The 19,776-nt window shown below is 43.4% G+C and overlaps 1 protein-coding gene across 1 annotated transcript in view; it reads left to right on the top strand.

Moving 5' to 3' along the window:
• Positions 1 to 19,776, top strand: part of LOC134204908 (phosphatidate cytidylyltransferase, photoreceptor-specific-like) — a 107,071-nt gene that overhangs the window by 54,975 nt on the left and 32,320 nt on the right. The window contains exons 4-6 of the mRNA XM_062679715.1: positions 13,777 to 13,953; positions 14,020 to 14,508; positions 14,567 to 14,698. Coding sequence (XP_062535699.1) covers positions 13,777 to 13,953; positions 14,020 to 14,508; positions 14,567 to 14,698 — 798 coding nt within the window. The remainder of the gene's footprint in view (positions 1 to 13,776; positions 13,954 to 14,019; positions 14,509 to 14,566; positions 14,699 to 19,776) is intronic.

Raw genomic sequence — 19,776 nt, forward strand, 5'->3', positions numbered from 1 at the left:
CTGAATTGTGTGAATGAATCCGCAGTTGGCTGGGGTGTTTGTGTTGGCGTTCTTGGGAGAAGATGTTTGTGCGATAGTCATTTTATTTAGAGTAGTGGGAACGTCAAAAACGTCAAGCTACGATGGTTCAGTCACAGACAAACATACGTAACAGCTAGAACAATTTCCTTTAAAATTAATCGCTCAGTTATACATTATCACCACTTCATGTGCTTGTTGCACGAAATAAAGTTTAGTATGACAATGTCAACAATAGGCGCTAGTGTGAGATTTTTTTTTTCTTTTTTTTTTTTTTTTTTTTTGAGTGATTTTTAAGGTGTTACAAAGTTCATCACTTATCAGCTAGTGTGAGATGTCAACTATTGAAAGTATATGTATGATGCGCGCGTCTCTGGATGGAACTAGTAATCAGTTGAATTTAAAATCATCGTTGAGCTCATGGACAATGGCGATTTAATCAGTGTTACGTCTGTTTGTCTGTGGTTTAGCCGTCTTTAAAGTGAGCTCTTTGCTACAGACTGGACAAAAAGCATTCATACAAAAGTATAGCTGTACAGTTGAGAAAATTTTATTTATTTCATATCTCGCGTAAAGCGCATAAAATATCATTAGGGCTTATAGTTCAAAACTTAAATGATTCTTCATGCTTAATTTAGTAATCTAGGAATTTGAGAATTCAGGAACTTGGAACTTCAGGAAATTAGAAAATAGGAGTGCGATAATTTAAGAATGTTTCGTGCGTATTGATGCGCATAAAAAAACATATTGCCATATTTAAATTAAGTCAAGCCATTGGGGTGATTCAAATATGACGTCTACTACTTTTTAGGATTTCTAGACCCCCCTTCCCCCTTCTGTCACGCTTTTTTGTATACCTAGTACATTTATTTATTTATTTATCATCAGACTAAGGCCGGAGTGGCCTGTGCTGCACATAAAAGACTTCTCCATTCAGCTCGGTCCATGGCTGCACTTCGCCAACCACGCAGTCTGCGGAGGGTCCGTAAATCGTCCTCCACCTGATCGATCCACCTTGCCCGCTGTGCACCTCGCCTTTTTGTTCCCGTCGGATTATTGTCGAGAACCATTTTCACCGGATTACTGTCCGACATTCTGGCTACGTGCCCGGCCCACCACAGTCTTCCGATTTTCGCGGTGTGAACGATGGATGGTTCTCCCAACAGCTGATGCAACTCGTGGTTCATTCGCCTCCTCCACGTACCGTCCGCCATCTGCACCCCACCATAGATGGTACGCAACACTTTCCTTTCGAAAACTCTCAGTGCGCGTTGGTCCTCCACGAGCATCGTCCAGGTCTCGTGTCCGTAGAGAACTACCGGTCTTATAAGCGTTTTGTAGATAGTCAGTTTGGTACGGCGTCGAACTCTATTCGATCGGAGCGTCTTGCGGAGTCCAAAGTACGTACGATTTCCAGCCACTATGCGTCTCCGAATTTCTCTGCTGGTATCGTTATCGGCGGTCACCAGTGAGCCCAAGTACACGAATTCTTCAACCACCTCGATTTCGTCACCACCGATAGAAACTCGTGGTGGGTGGCTCACATTGACCTCTCTTGAGCCTCTTCCTATCATGTACTTCGTCTTCGACGTGTTGATGACTAGTCCAATCCGTTTAGCTTCGCTTTTCAGTCTGATGTAGGCTTCCTCCATCCTCTCAAAGTTACGTGCCATGATATCAATGTCGTCGGCGAAACCAAATAACTGGACGGACTTCGTGAAAATCGTACCACTCGTGTCAATCCCTGCCCTTCGTATTACTCCTCCAAAGCGATGTTGAATAGCAGACACGAAAGACCATCACCTTGCCGTAACCCTCTACGGGTTTCGAAGGGACTCGAGAATGCCCCTGAAACTCGAACTACGCACATCACCCGATCCATCGTCGCCTTGATCAACCGTATCAGTTTATCCGGAAATCCGTTTTCGTGCATTAGCTGCCATAGCTGGTCCCGATCGATTGTATCATATGCGGCTTTGAAGTCGATAAATAGATGATGTGTGGGCACGTTGTATTCGCGGCATTTCTGCAATACCTGACGTATGGCGAACACCTGGTCTGTGGTAGAGCGTTCACCCATAAATCCCGCCTGGTACTGCCCCACGAACTCTCTTGCAATTGGTGTTAGTCGACGGCATACAATTTGGGAGAGTACCTTGTAGGCGGCGTTCAGCAATGTGATTGCGCGGTAGTTGCTACAATCCAGCTTATCGCCCTGTTTGTAGATGGGACACACGACACCTTCCATCCACTCCTGTGGCAGAACCTCATCCTCCCAAACCTTGGTAATCACCCAGTGCAGCGCTCTAGCCAGTGCTTCACCACCGTGTTTAAACAGCTCTCCTGGTAGTTGATCAACTCCAGGGGCTTTAATGTTTTCAGCCGTCCGATCTCCTCCTGTATTTGCTGGAGATTCGGAGCCGGAAGACGTATGTCCTGCACGCGTGCCCCTAGGCTCATTACCATACCGCCACAGTTGTCTGCCTCATCGCCATTCGTAGTGCTGCTGCCACCTTTGGATCACGTGACGCTCGTTCATACAAAGGTTCCCGTTCATGTTCTTACACATATCAGGCTGTGGCACGCGGCCGTTCAACTTCTCATAGAACTTTCGTGCGTTATTAGCGCGGTACAGTTCCTCCGTCTCTTCACGGTCTCGATCTTCCTGCTGGCGCTTTTTCCTCCGGAAAATCGAGTTTTGTATGTTCCGCGCCCGTTTGTATCGTGCCTCGTTCGCCCTCGTGCGGTGTTGCAGCAATCTCGCCCATGCTGCATTCTTCTCCTCAACTAACTGCTCACATTCGCCGTCATACCAGTCGTTTCTCTGATCCGGAGCCACCGTGCTTAGTGCAGCGGTTGCGGTGCTTCAATTGGCGGATCGAATATCTCTCCAGCCATCTTCAAGAGATGCTGCGCCTAGCTGCTCTTCCGTTGGGAGTGTCACTTCCAGCTGCTGCGCGTAGTCTTGGGCTAGTCTACCGTCTTGTAGCCGCCCAATGTTAAGCCGCGGCGGACGACTCCGACGCGTATTGATCACCGTCGAGAGTTTTGAGCGCAGACATACTGCGACGAGGTAGTGGTCGGATTCAATATTCGCACTGCGGTAAGTGCGTACGTTCGTGATGTCGGAGAAGAATTTACCGTCGATTAAAACGTGGTCGATTTGGTTTTCCGTTACTTGATTAGGTGATTTCCATGTGGCCTTGTGGATATTCTTGCGGGGGAAGAAAGTGCTTCGGACTACCATTCCGCGGGAGGCTGCGAAGTTTATGCATCGTTGGCCGTTGTCGTTCGATACGGTATGCAGACTATCCGGTCCGATGACCGGTTTATACATTTCCTCCCTTCCTACCTGAGCGTTCATGTCACCGATGACGATTTTGACGTCCCGCAGTGGGCATCCATCGTATGTCTGCTCCAGCTGCGCATAGAACGCTTCTTTCTCGTCGTCGGATCTCCCTTCGTGTGGGCAGTGCACGTTGATGATGCTATAGTTGAAGAAACGGCCTTTTATCCTCAGTTTGCACATCCTTGCGTTGATTGGCTGCCACCCAATCACGCGTTGGCGCATCTTTCCCAGCACTATGAAGCCGGTTCCCAGCTCGTTGGTGGTGCCACAGCTTTGGTAGAAGGTAGCCGCTCGATGCCCGCTTTTCCACACTTTCTGTCCTGTCCAGCAGATTTCCTGCAGCGCTACGACATCGAAGTTGCGGGGATGTAATTCATCGTAGATTATCCTGTCGCAACCTGCGAAGCCTAGCGACTTGCAGTTCCATGTTCCAAACTTCCAATCGTGATCCTTTATTCGTCGCCTAGGTCGTTGCCGATTGTATCGAGTCGTATTATCTTCTATGTCGTTCGTAATAGTTGTTTTTAAAGGCGGATTATTGGGCCTGCGCAAACCTCCTGTCTCGTCGGAGGGCCGTCGTGTCAGGGCTGTTTAGCGTCCCACCTAACACCAGGACTTGGGCTTGTGCGCTTTGAGCGGCACACGGTCGCTTTGGCGGAGCCTACTTGCGGATTCATGTAGCTTTTTATAGAGGTTTAACAGGGCCCACTGTAAAACCCCACCACATCCTAGGCAGGCGCCACAACTCGCAGATGGCCTGGGGAGGGATCGTCAAGCCCTTGGACATAGTCCCTGTTGCCCCCCCCCTCCCCTAGTACATGTACTGTCACAAAATCTTAGACCACTCCCCCCTATAATCTGCGACATCATTGTTGAACGACCCCATTACGGGATTATAGGGTATATGTTCCTATTCATTTCATTTATTTAGTCTACATCTAAACAGATAACACTGAATCAACAATTTGACGCCACAATACACGGTTCGAGACCGCATCTCTCCATCCTCGAATGCGCCCCACGCTCGCCAAGTCGTTTTGCACCTGGTCTGCCCATCTCGCTCGCTGCGCTCCACGTCGTTTCGTCCCTGCCGGATCGGAAGCGAACACCATCTTTGCAGGGTTGCTGTTCGGCATTCTTGCAACATGCCCTGCCCATCGTACCCTTCCGGCTTTAGCTACCTTCCGGATACTGGGTTCGCCGTAGAGCTGGGCGAGTTAATGGTTCATTCTTCGCCGCCACACACCGTCTTCTTGCACACCGCCAAAGATGGTCCTAAGCACCCGTCTCTCGAATACTCCGAGTGCTTGCAAGTCCTCCTCGAGCATTGTCCATGTTTCATGTCCGTAGAGGACAACCGCTCTTATTAACGTCTTGTACATGACACATTTGGTGCGGTGGCGAATCTTTTTTGACCGCAGTTTCTTCTGGAGCCCGTAGTAGGCCCAACTTCCACAGATGATGCGCCTCCGTATTTCACGACTGACATTGTTATCAGCCGCTGGCAAGGATCCGAGGTAGACGAATTCCTCGACCACCTCGAAGGTATCCCCGTCTATCGTAACACTGCTTCCCAGGCGGGCCCTGTCGCGCTCGGTTCCGCCCACAAGCATGTACTTTGTCTTTGACGCATTCACCACCAGTCCAACTTTTGTTGCTTCACGTTTCAGGCGGGTGTATAGTTCTGCCACCTTTGCAAATGTTCGGCCGACAATGTCCATGTCCATGTACCCCGGCTGTTACACCCGGCTCTCCGCATGACACCTTCTAGCGCAATGTTGAATAACAGGCACGAAAGTCCATCACCTTGTCTTAGTCCCCGGCGCGATTCGAACGAACTGGAGTGTTCGCCCGAAATCTTCACACAGTCTTGCCATCCACCGTTGCTTTGATCAGTCTGGTAAGCTTCCCAGGGAAGCCGTTCTCGTCCATAATTTTCCATAGCTCTACGCGGTCTATACTGTCGTACGCCGCCTTGAAAACAACGGACAGATGATGCGTTGGGATCTGGTATTCACAGCATTTTTGATTTGCCGTATAGTAAAGATCTGGTCCGTTGTCGAGCGGCCGTCAACGAAGCCGGCTTGATAACTTCCCACGAACTCATTCACTAATGGCGACAGACGACGGAAGATGATCTGGGATATCACTTTACTTTGTAGGCGGCATTAAGGGTTGTGATCGCTCGAAAGTACTCACACTCCAACTTGTCGCCTTTCTGGTAGATGGGGCATATAACCCCTTCCTTCCACTCCTCCGGTAGCTGTTCAGTTTCCCAGATTCTGACTATCAATTTGTGCAGGCAAGTGGCTAGCTTTTCCGGGCCCATCTTGATGAGCTCAGCTCCGATACCATCCTTACCAGCTGATTTATTGGTCTTTAGCTGTTAGATGGCATCCTTAACTTCCCTCAAGGTGGGGGCTGGTTGGCTTCCATCGTCCGCTGAACTGACGTAGTCATCTCCTCCGCTACCTTGACTTTCACTGCCTGTACTCTCAGCGCCATTCAAATGTTCCTCGTAGTGCTGCTTCCACCTTTCGATCACCACACGTTCGTCCGTCAAGATGCTCCCATCCTTATCCCGGCACATTTCGGCTCGCGGCACGAAGCCTCTGCGGGATGCGTTGAGCTTCTGGTAGAACTTGCGTGTTTCTTGAGAACGGCACAGCTGTTCCATCTCCTCGCACTCCGCTTCTTCTAGGCGGTGTTTCTTCACCTGAAAAAGGCGAGTCTGCTTTCTCCTCCAGAATCTGTCTGCACTCTTCGTCGAACCAATCGTTCCGTCGACTTCGTCTCACATACCCGACGTTGTTCTCCGCTGCGTCGTTAATGGCTGCTTTAACTGTTCCTATATCAATAACAATAATCCAATGTGCACATGAAATACATTGATTTCTCTTCCAATAACCAAGAACCATGAGAATAATTATGCTCAGCTCCCATAATTTCTAATAGAAATCAATTTTTTGACTTCAAAAATGAAATTAATATCACGATTTTTTAAGTATTAAAAAATCTCAGATTAATGCACCTAGCGGCGATGATACCTTCTTCGTTCATCATAAAATGTATTGAAAAAATCACATTAGAAAGGTCAAACAAGCACTTCAGAAGATAGATCACATTTTTTTCTATCATTTTGCATGTATTTGCCTCAAACATTGAAAACATTTTTTTTCGATTTTGCATACTTTTCCAAGGAGAACCCTTGAAAAAAAAACAAAAAAAAATCAACGGTTCCAAAATGCAATGTCCGATCGGGCCAAATTTGGGACAATGGGACCGCATTCCCCGTCGAATGCAACTTGTTGCCAGTAAATCGGGTAATGCTAAGTTCCAAAAAGTGTGTCTACAAAATTTGTATACATACACACATACACACACATACCTTGACACTCGAGTATGTAGGGCACCGCCAGTGCGGACGTCAACCACCACCGGAACTGTCGGACCACCTCTGCAACCCAAAGACGAAGCCAGCGCAAAGCGCCGGTAGTCGGGGCTCCATCAGTGCGGAAGTTCCCTTCATCAGAGCTGGTGGAACAGCGGATCAGCCTTTTTTTTGACTGAAATTCGTTTATTTTTAATTTTTGTTTGTTACATTATTTTTAACCTTTTCCTTCCCATGGTAGCTGTAGAGCTCCATCAAATTTTGCACCATCCAACATTCATCGAATTATTTTAATAACAAAGATCAGTATTTGGCCCAACTTATGGTTTCACTAGACTGCAAATATAATCAATTTTAAGTAAAAATAGTGAACATATTGAAAACAATCTATTGAAAACAAACTATTGATTTACAATCAACACCTTTTTTGTCATTTTCCACTAATTTTAGCTATGCCAAATAACTTTTGTTTTAGCATTTTTTCTATAGATCATTCCTTCCTATTGAAATCTTCGAAAAAAAGTCGTGGGAAAGAGAGGGTTAACATTTCAAGTGGTTGACCACTTGGCCCTTCATCTTTGATTCGGTTCAATAGCAATGGTTGGAATTAAAAGGAATTTATGAAGTTTATCTAATGTATCAGAATAGAAGGAGGCATTGATTGTACGTACACTAATATTAACAATAATTATTTGATAATCTAAATTCGAACTAGCGCTATTTCCACAGTCGTGCCATTGAGGATGATTTTACATTCCCCAGGCGGAACATGCTTAGGGGATTTAGAGTGGGGAAAATGATGACCTGGGACTTCGCCGCGTTGATACAGATGGTGATGTACTCTGTCAGGGCATCCAGGCCTCGTTGGAGTTTTGCAACAAGCGCTCTGATCACTCTACCGTTGTAGACGATGGAGGTGTCATCTGCGAACAGAGACCTTCTGGAGGTTCTGGCATCTTAGAGGTAAAACAGATTGGAAAGCACTGATACTGCCCTGCGACGATGTTGTGCGCATTGGAACTCGCTCCGCTGATTGAGACCCGGAATGTCCTTGCCGATAGATAATTGTTGATGATTTTGACCAGGTTGCTGGGAAAATTGTAGCGTTGTAGTTTGTACACCAGGTCATCATGTCATACATTGTCAAACGCCTTCCCGACAACTTGTTCCGTCTGAGGACGTTGGTAACTCGGGTCAGTTGGTGAACGGTTGATCGACCGCGTCTGAAACCAAACTGTTCATCGAGCAAGATGTTGATATTTTCGGCAGACTCAAGTAACCGGTGATGAATAGCTTTTTCGAATAACTTGGATAACCCTGAGAGAAGGCTGATGGGACTTTTGGGTGAGGAAGGATCCTTCCCATGCTTACGGACGGGGATGACTTTGGCTGACTTCTAGGACGATGGGAAGTAGCTGATTAAAGATCAGCGAAAGGTGCTCAAAGAACGGAGCACTCATATGTTTGAGTTCGAGATTCAGGATACTGTCGAAGCCTGGGGCCTTCGTGTTTTTCGATGATTTGATATAAGCCGTCAATTCGCCAGATGAGATCTCCAACTCCACCAAGAAGTCGTTGGGAGTAAGATGAATGTTGTTAGCATGCTCTCGTGAACAGCTGCTTGATGTCGCCTGACGATGCTCTGTTCAAGATTGTGTGAGCTGACAAAGTGACGACCTTCACTGTAGGAGTTATCAAGCGATCCTTAGAGCCATTGTTGTCTAATGGGATCAAAAGTGGAATGGGCCGAGGCTTGGATTTTAGAATTTTGGTCAATTTCCAGAACGGCTTAACGGTTCTTCTTCTTCTTCATCTTCTTCTTCTTCATCATCTTCTTCTTCAATGGCACTTTATTCCAACTGGAACTTGACCTGCTTTTCAACTTAGTATTCTATTAGCCTTTCCTCAGTTATTATTTGAAAGCTTTCCTATGCCCGCCATTGCATGAGTATGTATCTTGTGTGGCAAGTACAATGGATACACTATGTCCAGGGAGTCGAGAATGTTTCCAACGCGAAAACATCCTACGCCTTTGCTCGCAAGGCTTCTGGAGACCCCTATGAACATCTTAGCACAGTCTGGGAGAGCGCGGATCTTATTGGAGAAATCATTATTTCTGATTGCAACGTGTCTTAAGGTCACTCCTGACGGAATCCAATTTTCAAAGTACTCGCGTTTTCAAGGGCACACCATTCGATACGGAAGCAACGCACAACTGTCATTTTAATTATTTCACGCATGCTGCGACGCAGCAAAGCTGAAAAAATAAGAATGACAGTTGAACGTTGCTTCCGTATCGAATGGTGTGCCCTTGAAAACGCGAGTACTTTGAAAATTGGATTCCGGCAGGAGTGACTTAAGGAAAGGCAGCCCAATAACCTGGTACTGCCTTCGCGTGACAGTTCGCAAACGGATCGAATCTTTAGTGAGTGTATCAATGGTTAGGGTGTTGCTTACCTGCCGAGCCATTGGAACAAGCTGATCTCTGGCCACCGACATTGCCTCTTCGATGGCGCACAGCTGGCGGTCGATACTTTCCGACGTCTCCGGACGCGCCTCGTAGTCTATGCCGTCGTCCACGCACCTTTGGAACCGGCCCCAGTCGACTCGGTGGTAGTTTCTCCGGAACTGCTGATGCTGATTGATCGAGGAGCCCACTTCCGCCACCACGGGATAGTGATCCGAGCTGAGCTTCTGGTACACGACCGGCTGGGAGATGTGGTCGTTCATGGATTCCGGACTGACACAGCCAAGTGGGGGAATCAGGGTTCAGGATCGTGTAGCGGCCTTCCTCCATATCGTCGCTCCAGATTGTGTCGTTTCTATTGCCGCGACTGTTACCTTGGGGCTTGGTGCTTGGCATTCAGGTCACCGGCAATGATATACTGACCTTGTCTCCGGGTTAGCTTGATGATGTCCCTTCGGAGAGCGGCCGATGAGCGCGATCGTGCCGACAGAAATGGTGCTTTCGACACCGATGGCCTCGGTGACACTGAGCTGGAAGCATGGAAGCAGACGACAGTTCATGTTGTAGCGAAGAGCGATGGCCACACCACCTCCCCTGGTCGGCCGGTCGAGTCGCACGATGCGAAAAACCGGGATGTTGACGTTTACCTCCGGTTTTATATAGGTGCGTTTCGGCGATGAATGCCACGTCTATTTCCTTCTCTTTCAGCTTAATTGTTTTGCTCTTCAGCCAGCAAGTAAAGAGTGCAGCCCTGGTCGAAACAGGTTTTGCAGCCGCGCAGCCGAGTGGCGAGTTTTGCGAAGATCGGCATCAGTTGCTCCCGAGTGTAGAGTGGAGCAGATTCTTCCGGTGGGATGGCTTCGTTCTCCGACTGCCGATGGAACTCAGGAGGATAGAAAGGGGGCCATTCGCAGGTGGATGGTGCCGATGGTGCTGGAGCTTGAACCGACGCAGCTGCCGCTGTCAGTCGTTTGTGCAGTTATTACAGTGGAAGGATTGGAATCGCACGACGGGAGCCGGGATGGCTGGAAAGTTCACCTCGTTGAGAGCAGGAACACGGTTCTTCTTCGGCAGGGTCCTGGTGGAAGCCTTCTTCCGGATTTCCAAAAACGCCGCCCGCTTTGGACAGTCCTTGGTTGTAGCCCGATGTTTGTCGCCGCAGTTGGCGCACTTGGGATCAGCCACCTCCATCTTGTCGCACTCTTCGGTCGGGTGGAGTTCGCCACACTTGTTGCAGCGCGGCTTCATGTGGCAGTTCCTGGTGCCGTGTCCAAAGTTGAAGCAGTTGTGTAATTTATAACGCCGACCAGCTTCAGGTCCTTCCACGTGGTGGAGCCGTGCTCCAGGTGGGCCAGGTAGAGCTGGTCGCGATGTCTCCTCGTCTTGTTGTGACGAGCGATCTTGTGCACGGCTACTGACTTCAGGCCGCAGCTCTCGAGTTCCGTAATGAGATCTTCTTCCTTCATGTCGTGGAGCCCTCGTAGCAAAGCCTTGGGCGGCTTCGTGCCGGGGTGGTCATGAGTGTAGTACTTATACTTGTGAACCTCGAGGAACTCCACGACGGATTGATAATGGTCCTTGTTTGCCGGCATCACTTTCACGCCCTCGCTGCAGAGCCGATGAGTACATTCCAGCCCCTTAGCGATCAGCTGGCAAATTTTCGGGCGCAAATTCAGCGGATCCCCCTTCTCAAACACGGGCGGGCACTTCTCCTTCCGCTCCGGTTGCACCTGCGATTGCTGCTTCTTTATCTTTTTCGGCGGATTGCCGACGTCATCAAGCGGCAAAAGCAAGAAAACGTTGCTCTGCCAAAGCTGCTTGGAGGGGTTTCTTTAGAAGTGCCGTTTCAGTGATGCCCTGAAAGAAGTTTCGCAACCTGTATTAAAATCGATTACTAATTATTGAAACGATTTTCGTTGAGGGAAAGCTCTTGAGCATTCCTTTTAGCTATATATATTTCTTTTAACCTGCCCTAAATGAGAGAGCGCCATTATCAGTATAATGGAAAAATAAATTTCCCCATACTAATTTGCATGAAAACTTGAAACAGCTTGTGCTAAATCAGCTTTAATCCACTCAGAACACGATACAGAATCAGATGAGCGTTGTGGAGCAAAATCGATTTTATGAGCCACCCTAATAATTATATTTACAGTGAAAATGTGATGTGCTTTATCGCATTGGCGTAACTACGTGGGGGGGGGGGGATATAGTTACCCCCCTGGAAAATTTGTTACTTTGTATAGGTACTGCACATATCTAGTCCTCTGATTATACATGGGGGTAAATGCAGAGAATGGATTGTCTTCATTATCCAATCCCTCTCTTTGAAGTACTACAGCAAGTTAAATCTATTCGCTCAAGTTTTTGAACTTTGAGTAATTGTTATATTTTGCGATAGGAATGAATAGCATATTACATCATTGCAAGACATCATTTTCAAGATTTTGAAATTTCCACGATTTTGATTGAATGAAGAAATGTCGAGTAAAATACTGAACTAGTCTTGATATTGAGTAAACATGAAATTTTGGACAAGTTGTCTTAGTTTCAAATGGCACAGAATGCTTACTATTGTTTTGGTTACCGTAGATTTGAAGAATAAGTAGAAAAGTTGAATAAGGAAGAACTTGCTGCAGCAATGTAACCAGTGAAAATGTCTCAGTAGGCGTTAAAAAATGTAGTAAGGTGGCAACTCGTACAGCTTCTCAGACATTTTTTCTTTGAAAATATGCGTTCAATTTCTCCTATAAGCTAATTTGTTGCTAATTTTTTAAGTTTAATTGAAAATTAACGACTAATAAGTTATATTGAGATGTAGAATAGATTTTTTTCGAATCATCCATCCAGAAGTTATTCTAACAGAAAAGAAAGGTTAGTTTGTTGTGGTCAGATCACCGTTTGAAAGCTCGTAGGAATTGTCAGGCCACTGAATTGAAAGCCGAAGAAAAGATTTCAACTAACTAATTTTTCCAGTATATTTATTATGTATTCTACGTTCGATGCGAATCAATAAAGCCTTGAAAGATCAGGGTCGTGCTTCACATTTCATTTACGGCGAACGCAACACCTACGAGGTTCCGAGCCTGTCAAGTATGTTGGGAATTCTGCTAGATTTCTAGATTTTTCATGTCATGGTTAAGCGTCAATGAACATCATTTGAAATATTTAAGTCGTTCGTGGATACCTGGTAGAGTGGTAGGCCAACTTGCGAACAATATACATCAGTTGAATTGATCGAAAATACTAAACTGCCTGTGGGCTGTTGAAATAGAAAAGTCGAAAATAAAAGTTAGCCCCCCCCCTAGAATTTTTCATTAGTTACGCCAATGGCTTTATGTGTTGTGAAGTGAATTTCAAAAGGATACATTTGTTTTACCTAGAAATTGAGTGGAAAATAATGTTGTGGAAACAGATTTTTGTTTTTTTTTCAAATTTGGTTAAGTTTAATTTTGTTCTGTTTAATTTTTTTCGGTGATAAAAAATTTTGTATATTTGTTTTTTGCTAATATTTATTTGTAGGGTCATGGGTTCGAGTCCCATCGAAGGGAAAGTGGTTACCTCCAATACATTTTCCAAATCAATATCTTCCACATAATGTACATATTCACATATGAGTTTTCATAACATTGTAAATATTTATTTATTTATGAAAATTTTGTATTTTTTTTGTGGAACGTTTTGATTTCTTAAAAAAAAAATCTTTTTTTGTAATTGCATTTTTTGCATTTAAAAATGCTAATTTATTTTTGTTTTGTGGAAAATTCTTAAATTGTTTATGGAAATTTTGTATTGTGGAATTTTTATATTTATATAGCTATATTTATTTATTTCTTTATTGGCAATTTCCTATTTTTTCGGAATATTTCTAATTCTTCATGGAAATTTTATTTTGCTGCCAATTCAGCAAAATGTAATTCTAAAAAAATGGTGAAAAATCAAGTTATTATTTGAGAAGTTGTAGAGATTGATGCAGGCCAAACAATTCATGAAATCTTATATATTATTAATATTATTACCCGCGTAAATAGCAACCTTAATGTCCATATCATTGTAAACCCTAATGTATTGTGTGTGATCTTAATGCATAAACTAATAATCTAAATATTTATTTATTTTTCTGGAAAATGGCTAAAATCGTTGAAGAAACCTGTATCACTCAATTATCACAAGTTATTTCTTCTAGAATTTTTTTTATGATTGGCGTATAATAAATTAATTGTTATATGATTGTATCTGTACGGTGTAATTTTGATAAACCAATTTGAAAATTCTTTTCATGGACTTTTCATGGAATGTGCCGTTACATGTGCTCCTTAGTGCATCAATCGACTTTAGCCGTTTCAAATGCTTTCTATCATATATTTATGTTGCCACTTGGCATCAGCATCGTCTCGGCAGCAACAATCGATATTTTCACTTTGCCAAATTGATTTCATTTCCCAGAAGATTGCGAATTACACTAAAAATAGGTCAACATGTCATACTCACATGCTTTCGGTTTATCGACTTAAACAACGTTGCATTCTTCTCTACCGATCCTTCTCACAGGCGCTACTGGTGCAGGTCAAATGCTTTGAAGAAATCATTTCCATCGGTTACTCAGTATACCGGATTCATGGACTGCCATGGTTCAGGAGTCTATCTTGGTATTTCCTCGTCACTTCCAACTACTTCTTCTACGGCGAAAATCTGGTCGACTACTTCGGCGTTGCCGTCAATCGAGTGGTAAGTAGCTTTCAAATATATTCAAGTGTTATGATTTTTCAAAAACTATCTGTCTATTCATTACAGGACTCCCTCCGTTTCTTGGTCAAATATCACCGCTTCCTGTCGTTCTGCTTGTACTGCATTGGATTCGTATGGTTCGTGCTGTCACTGGTTAAGAAATACTACATGAAACAGTTCAGTCTGTTCGCATGGACTCACGTGGCCCTGCTGATTGTGGTCACCCAAAGCTACTTGATCATTCAGAATATTTTCGAGGGACTCATCTGGTTCATCGTGCCGGTGTCGATGATCGTCTGCAACGACGTGATGGCGTACATGTTTGGGTTCTTCTTCGGGCGGACACCGCTCATCAAGCTTAGCCCCAAGAAGACCTGGGAGGGCTTCATCGGAGGTGGATTTGCAACGGTGCTTTTCGGATTGCTGTTTTCATACTGGCTTTGTCAGTTCCAGTACTTTGTCTGTCCGATACAGTATTCGGAGAGCGCTGGTCGGATGACGATCGAATGTGAACCGAGCTATCTATTCCAGCCACAGGAATACAACTTCCCTCTGGTAATTAAATGGAGTGTAATTGGTTTATATTGACTTAACTATTTCCTTTTGTTTTCAGTTCGGAGCGGTGCGATCGGTCACAATCTACCCATTCATGCTGCATTCACTGTCCTTGAGTATCTTTAGCTCCGTAATTGGACCATTCGGTGGATTTTTCGCATCTGGATTTAAGCGAGCGTTCAAAATCAAGGTAAGTTTAAACTTTCTATGGAGTTCGAAATGTGGGAACCTATTACACGTGCGTAGCATATGTTCTCATCAGTTTCTCAATACATGGATAATGAATGATCAAGAATGATTTTTTGACTTGTGTTTTTTTGCAAATTTCCATGCCGTTGAACTTGGAGCAATTGTTTAAAAAACATCCCAATAGTCTTCTACAGGATGACACACATAACTATAACGGCAGTGAATTACTCGGCAAAAAAAAGATATTTCTTCGACCTACAAAAGCCAATCTTAGTTTTTATAACCGGGCTGCGATATCGATTTTGGTTTCTCTGCTCTTTGTCGTACAAATGATTTTTAGTTATCGGCGTTGCTGCAACCAGCTTGCCCTTTATTGTGGTGCGTGACGTTGGGCATAAGCACATTAGGCACAATTCTACCTTCTTTATGTTATTGGCTGTTCTTTGGCCATTTTATGCCTAACGTAGGGTAAGGTTAGGCAAGATGGGTCACGGGGTAAGACGGGTCAGTGCCGTTTTGAACATCGTACATTTCAATGCAGAGATTATGTTTTTGTAATAGCAGGCCTGGTAGCGGGTCACTTTTTAGTGACTTGGTCACTTTTTTCGGGCTAGTCACTAAAAAGTCTCTTTTTTCGACCTCAAGTCACTAAAGCCACTTTTTCTCGCAAAAAGTCACTATTTTCAACTATTTTGAAACTATTGAACAAGATTTTTTTTCTATAAAACTTTATGTATCCATCGGATGATGCTTTATTCATGGCGGAAATGAAATTACGGATCTTGGAAAAATGATCGCTCTGAATCTTCGCGAGCTATTTAATTTAAATCGCTGCTCTTATTGGCATTTCACCAGTAACTAATTGAAGATGTTTTACGTCACAATTTATAAATTGGTATACAGTCATGCAAACAGGAGACCTGTCGATAGAGAATTTCTTTATAGGGGAAGGTGAGGAGACTTGATTCCTTGGGAGACTTGATTCTCCCCTGTTTTATCAAGAACTAAACTGCCCATGATCGCATATTTGTAACACTCGCATTTTTGTTCATTTTGTATGCGAGTGTTATTTTCTGCGAATCGTTCAGAAAGCTCAATCTTAGCTTAGATTCATTAATCTAATCCCACAACAGTTAAATAGGATTTACTTTCTTGCTTATCTGTGGTAAGCTGGAAATGATTGAGGAGGATTGACAAACGATTTACAAAATCAACCAAAATGCATATGTTACAAATATGCGATCATGGGGAGTAAAGTAGTATTGATATAGCATATTTTTATAATAGATCCTCTAGATAAATGATCGTTATGTGGCGAGTTAATTTTTAATTGACAACCTTATTTACTCTATTATTGATTGTGTTTTGTTCCACCTGAAGATAATTTTTAGTGGCCACGCAAAATTAGAACAACTTCTTCCAATAATGGCCAAATGCTATCATTTTTTCACAGCACAAATCCATAAATATGCTAAATGATCTTCACTGAAAAAAATGCCATAATTCCACCACAATTTCAGGATATTTGGATTTTGAGTTGTTGCCTTAATTTGAGGAGACTTTATCCCTCATTCAGAGTTACTGTGCACGTGCTTAACTTGGTGGTGCATGAGACGCATATTTAGCTTTCTCGTATGAACGAAGTAGGTGATGCGCTTCTAAATTGCGCGCCTCCTGCTAGTTGCTATGTACCTCATGGGCTGCACATGCGATCCGTCTCATGCGCCCGTCGCATGAGCTGATCACCTAGTGACCCTAGTGACGAAACGCTAGGGAAAATAAACAGAGTCAAGAAAAAATGCACTGGTGCGCTTTTCATAGAACTTGACAACTTCACAAGCATCGGATGGGATGGAGCACCTAATAAATTACAGGATAATTGTAGCTGATTTAATGGCGAAACATCTTTAGCTGGCAAGGACAGAAAGGATGTCAACAAAAAATCAAATCATTTAGACAGCAGCGACAATTTTGCTCTTTATAGGCCCCTCCATAGATGAAAAATAATGGAATTGTTTTCGTGTGAAATAAGTGCACATATAAATAGATACTGTCAGGGTTTTATAGCCAGAGTTGTAGGATTTTGTTAATCATTCCCGAAGTAATCGTAAAATTTCAATTATAGACGTATTTTATTTAAAAATACAGTAAAACCTCCATGAGTCGATGTTGAAGGGACCATCGACTCATGGAAATATTGAGATGTGGAATAGAAAATCCTTGGAAAGCTGTTTGAAGGAACCATCACAGCAATCCAAAAATATTTTTACTATGGCATAATTTGCTTAGATGAGTCGATATCGAGTCATAGAACATCGACTCATGGAGGTTTGACTGTAGTCGTTTTAACTCTGATAATCCCATAGCTGAAATGGTATGTGTCGTTAAAACATGCCTTGTTACAATAAATTATTTGAAACTCATGCTAACGATATTGAACGTTTTCCGTCTACTGTCATACAAAATGTTTACACCGAAATTATCACGATTAAAAGATTCAACACCTATAGCCGAAAGATGTATGTAACACACCAACTAATTCCTGTTTCGCTTGCGTTCAGTCAAGCTCGTTTTCTGGTAGATTTGAGGGTCCACATTATGGCCATCCGGAGAGCATTCGCTTTTTCGACGTAATAACTATTTTTTTAGAATCTGTTGTTCGTTAACGTCCAAGGTTTGAACATTTGTTAGCTTGAACCTCGTTGGAAACAAAAATCATTCGTTTTTTCATTCCAAACATTTCGTTTATTTTAGAGGAGCGCATGAGATAGCGCCCGGCGACGAGCGCGGGGCACGCGCACTTGATTTTTCTGAGGTGTCACATTTTTTGCGCGCTCAAAACTTTGATTCATGCGTCCCTCTATAATCCAGCACGCTCCGATTCTTATGCTCTATGAGCCAACTTGGTTAGAGTCTCAGTAGCACATTTTTGTACGCATGAGAAAAAAGTAACTCTGCCCTCATTAGGCATCCATATAAAAATTTGTCTAAAAAATTCAAGAAAATATTATTTGTTCTCAAGCGGCTATTTTTCTGTAGATTTTGACAAATGTAATGAAGGGTTTGCTCTAAACAAATATTTATTGAGTAGATATCATAGAATGGTGTTCTTGTCGCCCCAAGATTGAAGATTGCATGCGCTGTCGAATTCTATAGCAAAAATCGTTCATGAATACGCACAGCAAGTCGGAAAACCTGCGTATTTTGGATTAAAAATATTTAAAAAATCAGAGAGCATGGTCCTCATTAGAGGTCGAGCGTTCAATCCCAGGCTCGTTGTACATGAATCTTTATAATTTTTGTATCGTTTTCTACCAAAACGATCCTACGGTTGTTCCTGTCGCACTAAAAATTCCAAGAACATCCGTGGCATTTATGACAAATCAATGAGTTCTCTGCATCTTTCTTAAGTAGCTAATCCAATGATCGTAATTTTCACTCATTCTCACGAGAAAAGAATGCTCATTCACGCAGATTTTCGCCGAGAAATAATTTTCAGGAAAGTGAAACAGGTGTTAAGAGTGATAACCATATTTCGCTCACTGCCAGTGGCGTAAAAATTGGATTTGCTTGCAGACTACTCATAGTTTTGAGTTGTCCTGCCTTTTACTGATAATGAGTAAAATTTTCGTGAGGTTAAAAGAGAGGGCAATACAATTTTACTTAGTCACTGAATAGATAAAAGTTACCGAGTACGATTTTCGTTTCTCTTCTGAGTTCGTTGTAAGAGAAAAGAGTGGTGAGTGAAAGATGTTTTCCGCCACAAATTACGAAAAAAATATTCTCCTTCGACCCAAAATCGCTTGATTTCGTCTCATCGAACTTGCAATTGAAATTGGAAGTCACTGTTTGGTCACTTTTTCTGCAACTGAAAGTCACTATTTAGTCCCTTTTTTCGTCAGCTTCGGTCACTAAAGTCACTATTTTGAGTGGCTTCGGTTGCTAATTACGTAACCAGCCCTGTAATAGGAATAATTTGGTTTTGCAGTAATGGAGAACGGTTACATATTTAACCACTAGGTGCTCTTTAAGGACAAGCATCACATAATTTACTTTTTACTTATGGATCCTGTACACCTCCGGTGGTGCAAAGGGCTGACTTGAAAGATCTCCATCCTGAGCGTTGCCCGGCTATCGCTTTAACCTGTTGTCAGGTTAGATTTCGGTCGACTTCTTTTATTTCTTTACTAGCGAGAGTAACCCAGCTTTGCCCGGGTGTTGCAAATGTCACAATGAACTATTTTGCAGCACCGCACTCTAGATCAATTTTCCTCCCTTTTTTTTTTATTTCCTCAACAGCTGACCCAAAATTGTATTTTCATGTTTTTTTACATTTCCCCGTTAAATTCACCAACTTTTTGTATATACAAACCTTGCGGATCCCAAAACGAATCGAATAGGGAAAAAATATTGCAGATCGGTCAAACCGTTCGCAAGTTAAATCGTCAGGAAGGAAGTCTCAACTCATTTTTATTATATAGATTGAGGCTTCGCCGCCATGAGCCTCTGGGTCTGCCTCTGCTGCGATGTCCCGCTGGGTTCCAGTCTAATGCTTGTTTACTTGAGGCACTTTACCCCAACTGATTCGTAGGTACAGTTGGGGTAAAGTGCCCAATAGTGAACCCTCCAGTCATTTTTGCATTAGGGAAGATCCATTAATTACGTAACGCAAAAATTGGCCATTTTCAACCCCTTCCCCCATATGTCACACTTTTTGTATGAATTATGAAATTTTTTTGTATGGATTGTAACACTTCGAGCAAACGCCCCTACCTCCCCTCTCTCTTTTTACAGCAAATGTAAACATTTTGCTATGAAATTACATCGGGAGAACCTACCTTACAGTCCAATGATTTGATTACATGGATTGAAAATGCTATGGAAAGTAAAATTAGATGTTTTTTTTTACAATTCTATAAAAAATAAACACGAGAGTGTCCATTATAGGAATATTTGGGGGGTCCATAATAGGGAAGAAGAACATCCCGAAACGGAACATAAAAATCAAATGCAGTGTCGACTATAGGGGAGCAATTTCTTATTATGGACCCCCAGTGGGTCTTCTATAGGGTGATTCAG

This window comes from Armigeres subalbatus, unplaced genomic scaffold (assembly GCF_024139115.2).
Source record: "Armigeres subalbatus isolate Guangzhou_Male unplaced genomic scaffold, GZ_Asu_2 Contig948, whole genome shotgun sequence".
Classification (NCBI taxonomy): domain Eukaryota; kingdom Metazoa; phylum Arthropoda; class Insecta; order Diptera; family Culicidae; genus Armigeres; species Armigeres subalbatus.